The 5,280-nt window shown below is 40.0% G+C and overlaps 1 protein-coding gene across 1 annotated transcript; it reads left to right on the top strand.

Annotated features, from left to right (window-relative positions):
• Positions 1–360: 360 nt before the first annotated feature.
• Positions 361–1,779, top strand: LOC134375803 (hemoglobin subunit epsilon). The gene is made up of 3 exons (XM_063094521.1): positions 361–461; positions 585–807; positions 1,651–1,779. Exons 1-3 carry the CDS (start codon positions 370–372, stop codon positions 1,777–1,779), a joined length of 444 nt encoding a protein of 147 aa, XP_062950591.1. The 5' UTR covers positions 361–369.
• Positions 1,780–5,280: the final 3,501 nt, after the last annotated feature.

The following is a 5,280-nucleotide window of genomic DNA, read 5'->3' as shown; positions in this document are numbered from 1 at the left end:
TTCTTGGAAAAAGGAAATGGCAGAAATAGATGTCATCTTGGAAGATGACATGGGAAAGAAGAGGGTGAAAAGGGGGAATGAATGAAAAATTGTGTTATAGATGGAGGAGGAGCCAACAAAGGAAGACTGTCTCAGAATTCAACATACATTATCACAAACTAAGTGTACATCCTTCACTGCTGACCATCTCTTGACCTGGCTCCACCCCAGAGGGACACAGTTCAGCCCCAACCAATGACTTCAAAGTGCCATGGAGAACAAGGGGCCTAAACTTCAGCAGTGAAGAATAAAAGGCCACACCTTCCAGCAGCAGCACATACCTGCTTCTGACACAGCTGTGATCACCAGCAAGCTCCCACACCTGACGCCATGGTGCATTTCACTGCTGAGGAGAAGGCCTCTGTCACTAGCCTATGGGGCAAGGTGATTGTGGAGGAAGCTGGAGGTGAAGCCTTGGGCAGGTAAGCATCTGTTCCCAATGTGTGGGAGAGATGGGTGGTTATGGCTTTAGCAAATTGACCAGGAAAGTCCTGAAGATTTTTGAGTGTTTTTAATTTTCCCCCTGCTCTGGTGCCATCTCATAGGCTCCTGGTTGTCTACCCCTGGACCCAGAGGTTCTTTGACACCTTTGGCAACCTGTCTTCTGCCTCTGCCATCATGGGCAACCCCAAAGTCAAGGCCCATGGCAAGAAGGTCCTGACTTCCTTTGGAGATGCTATTAAGAATATGGACAACCTCAAGGGTACCTTTGCTAAGCTGAGTGAGCTGCACTGTGACAGGCTGCATGTGGATCCTGAGAACTTCAAGGTCAGTTCAGGAGATGCTCATATGCTTTTTTTGGTTTTTTACTTTGGGTCAATAATGGAAGCTGACTATGATTAGAAAGGTCAACAAAGATCTCAGAAATCATGGGCTCAATTTGTTATTAGAAGTGCAGACCTCTTAAGGGCATAACCAAGACCAATCTGATTCAGAACTAGTGACATAAAGGGGTACTAGCAGCCTGGATTTTCTTAACACTTTTAAGAAAATTTTGTCAGAATTGGATATGTTTATCCTGGAGAATAATATACAATAGCAGACTGTGCAAGGAGAAATTAAATTTGGCTTTTGGTAGATGAAGTCCAGTCTCAGGGAAGGAGAAATGCCTTATTTTATGTGGGTCCTGATAACTGAAGTTTAGGAAAATATTTTGGGAGAACATTTAAAAACACTTGGTCAGAGAAAAGTATGACAAATTCTCTAAGATATATTAAATTCCCTGACAGTACTGTGACCAAGTGAGGGCTTGTTCCTGCATTTGGTGGGAGACTTTAAACTCCCACTCAGAACACTTATAGCATTGAAATCGTATTTTTACATAAATTAGACAATCAGTAAATTGGAAAGGGAATGAGGGAGGCAAATAAAAATGGTGAAATGGGGGAGAGGGTGAGGATATGTGTAGGTGGAATATTGAATACAGGGCTTTTTAAAAGGGAATTGAACCAAAGCTTATCTGTGTTTATTGGATAGGCACAACCCTTGAAGCATTTTGAGGTCAGAGTTAGCAGGGAGTGTAGGTATAAAGTCTTTTTTATTTCCTGTGAATTGTTTTTTGGAAACTTCAACTCAACATGTCTATTTGTCATTTTGTCTTTCACCTAACAGCTCCTGGGTAACGTTATGGTGATTATTCTGGCTATGCATTTTGGCAAGGAATTCACCCCTGACATGCAGGCTGCCTGGCAGAAGCTGGTGGCTGGTGTTGCCAATGCTCTGGCCCACAAGTACCACTGAGTCCTCTTTCCAGTTTGCCAGTACTCCCATGTGTCCCCAGTACTCTCCTTCTGTACGTGAGGACTGGGCTCAGCCTTGTGAACACAGTTTCTGTTTAATAAAATACATTCTATTCAGAGATCAAAAACTGCTATTTTATCTTCTTTTACTTTTGTGTTAAAGGAAAAAAGGATTTGTGGGCTGAGGGTTGGGGAGAGACAAAGGAAGAAACAGGAGCTTCTTGGCAAAGTTTGTGGGGACTAATCAGAGGAAGGCAGATGTTATGGGAGGATTTTTGAGGGCCAGGGAGCATACAAGTATGGAGCAGAAGTTCTACGGGAGTGGGGATAGGGGTTTTAAGTGGGCAGGGACTTGTGGGGCAGTATGGCAAAATCTTATTGCAGAATGGAAGGAAGGAGGTGGCAAGTGGTGCCTGAGAAAGCAAATTTGTGGTACCTGCCATATTTTATTAAAAAAAAAAAATGTAGGGAACCAAGATCTAGGCTAGGATTACTATTTTAATTTAATGTACTCTACTGTACATCTTGAAGCAGCTAGCTTGTCATATGTCTCCTGAGATTAATTTGGAGATAAGAGGGTAAATTGAGTGATGGCTGGGAGCTTTCCAGGAAAATTTCCCATAAACCAACAATAACCTCCTCTTTCCTGAAGGGATCCATTTTCACAGTGAGAGCCAAGGCTAAGATAAGGCATTATCTTCTGATAGATTGTAACATGCACTAAAATTAAGTTAGAATTAGGATACAAGTAGGATCTTTTGGGGAGGGAAATAGCAAAGCTTTTTTTTTTTTTTTTTGGTGATTGCCAAGCTTTAATTATTATCATAAGGCTTAGGTTTATATACACATGCATTATTTACAAGTACCCAATTTTATTATTTAATTTTTTATTGGTTATGAGTATTCATGAGATACAAAGCTGATTGTCACCCCTCCCCTTGTGTTCTTGATGTGAGGGCCAGATTCACACTGGCAGCATACCCATTACCACAAACTGCATTGAACCCTGTGTCCCCCACCCAACCATCCCCAACCTCCCTCCCCTTCCTCCTTTCTCCCAAATCCACTTTGTAGCTCAAAAAATGGTCGCTCTCTCTGCAAGTCCAACACACTACTATGGTCTTTTTTTCCTTCCTTTTTTCTCTCTAAGCTCCCACATATGAGTGAGTACATGTGGTATTTATCCTTATGTGTTTTGCTTATTTCATTCAACATAAGTTTCTCTAGGTTCATCCATGTTGTTGCAAATGGGAGAATTTCATTCTTTTTATGGTGGAGTAGTATTCCACGGTGTATATATACCACAGTTTCCTTATCAAATCATCCATCGATGGACATTTAGGTTGGTTCCATGTCTTGGCTATTGTAAACAGAGCTGTGGTGAACATGGGAGTGCAGGTATCCCTTCAACATGATGATTTCTATTCCTCTTGGTATATACCCCGAAGTGGGATTGCTGGATTTTATGGAGGATCTATCTGTAGTTATTTGAGAAACCTCCATACTGTTTTCCATAGTGGTTGTATTAATTTACAGTCCCTCCAACAGTGTAGGAGTGTTCCCTTCTCTCCACACCCACACCAGCATTTGTAGCTCACTGTCTTTTGACTACAGCCAGTCTAACTGGGAAGAGATGGTATCTCAATGTAGTTTTAATTTGCACTTCTCTGATGACTAGCGATGTTGAGCATTTTTTCATGTATCTATTGGCCATTTGCATGTCTTCCTTTGAAAAAAGTCTACTCAGCTTCTTTACCCATTTTTAATTGGGTTATTTTTTATTTATTTATTTTTTACTGTATAATTGCTTCAGTTCCTTGTATATTATGGATATTAATCCCTTGTCAGATGCATAGTTAGTAAAAATTTTCTTCCACTCTGTAGGTTGTCATTTCAACCTGTTGATTGTTTCCTTTGCTGTGCAGAAGCTTTTTGGGAAAAGACTGCCTCTTCAACAAGTGGTACTGGGAAAACTGGATATCCATATGAAGAAGAATGAAACTAGATATACTAGATATGCATCTCTCACCATACACTAAAATCAACTCAAAATGGTTTAAATACTTAAGTATAAGACCTGAAACTGCAACCTTAGTAAGGGAAAATATAGGTGAAATGCTTCAGCAACTCGGTCTGGGACCAGACTTTATGAACATGAGCCTGAAAGTAGAAGCAGTAAAAGAAAAAATAAGCAAATGGGACTACATCAAACTAAAAAGCTTCTTCACAGCAAATGAAGTCTTTATGTCAGAGATAAAATACTAACAAAGGCTCATAGACTAAAACCAGTAAGCTGGGGCTTGGTGACTTGCATGAAACTGCCTCTCGGGAAGTAGAGTGGAGAGTAAGACACAGGTAGAGGATTAGAAAATATGTTTTTACTATGTTTTTGGCAATAGCACACAAGAAATACTCTTAGGATGTTAAGTGACCCAAGGAATAGGATTTGGGGAGAAAGTAACCTGTTTATGCACACAAAGTGGATTCAAGTTTGCAGAGACTAGACATGGACAGTGACTCAACAGAACAGACATAGTGGTTTAAACCAGAGAAGAGCAGTGAGGTCTGCAAAATGTGAAGAATGAACAAAGCTAGAGTGAGGAAGACGTGCTACCAGATGGACTGGGGTGGATGACAGAAAGCTCACAGCCCAGGTGAATACAACAAGAGGGGGCCATGCACTTACCTTGGGGACACTTGTGTAGGAGTGCTATTAATTAAATCACTCTTGAGGGAGTGATAGGTTGTGCACGTTGTTTTGACCTTCAGGTCCTGAGTCAAACTCTCATATCAAAGCTTGAGATCTCCACACTTTACAATTTAGAGTGCCGTATCTTGGCAAATATAACTCTATTAGGCATTTCATTGCACCCATACATTGATCAGAATTTGTCCTGTCTTTATGTCTTTCTTTTAATTTGTCTTTATGTCTCCACAATAGGAATGAGAGACCAATGATTATTGTACTTACAGGTTATTAAGAGCACTGATCTCTTTGAGCCTTATAGCCTATCAATAGTCTCCTAAACAGAGTAAATGGGGGTTCTTCACGACACTAAATCTTTTCACTCAGTCACTCATTCAACAAATGAGAGCAATTTGCATTTTTAATCAATCAATCTCTTTTTCTCTTTCTTTCCCCCAACTGTTATTCTGGCTCTGGATATTAAGGTGTCAAAGATGGTGATGATGAAGTGGTGGGCAGAAAATACATTCTGTACACCTTAGGGAGCTAGACCTGGATCTAGACATTGCCAGTCCAAGACAGCTTAATTGAAAACAAATTTATAATTAACATGTAAACAAACAGACACACACACACATACACATACACAGAGTATTGCATGACTCAAGATTTTTATTTTTATTTATTTTTAATTTTTTGTGCATAAATCGTACTTTACTTTTGTCAGTATGTCTTTGTCAAGATTTTGAATAGATGAAAGGATAACTAATTTTTGTAAAGCAATAAAAGCCCCCTAAAAAAATAGTGTTGTGATAA

Source organism: Cynocephalus volans, chromosome 4 (assembly GCF_027409185.1).
Source record: "Cynocephalus volans isolate mCynVol1 chromosome 4, mCynVol1.pri, whole genome shotgun sequence".
Classification (NCBI taxonomy): Eukaryota; Metazoa; Chordata; class Mammalia; order Dermoptera; family Cynocephalidae; genus Cynocephalus; species Cynocephalus volans.
The sequence above is the reverse complement of the archived record's forward strand: the minus strand, read 5'-3'. Positions and strand labels throughout refer to the sequence as shown.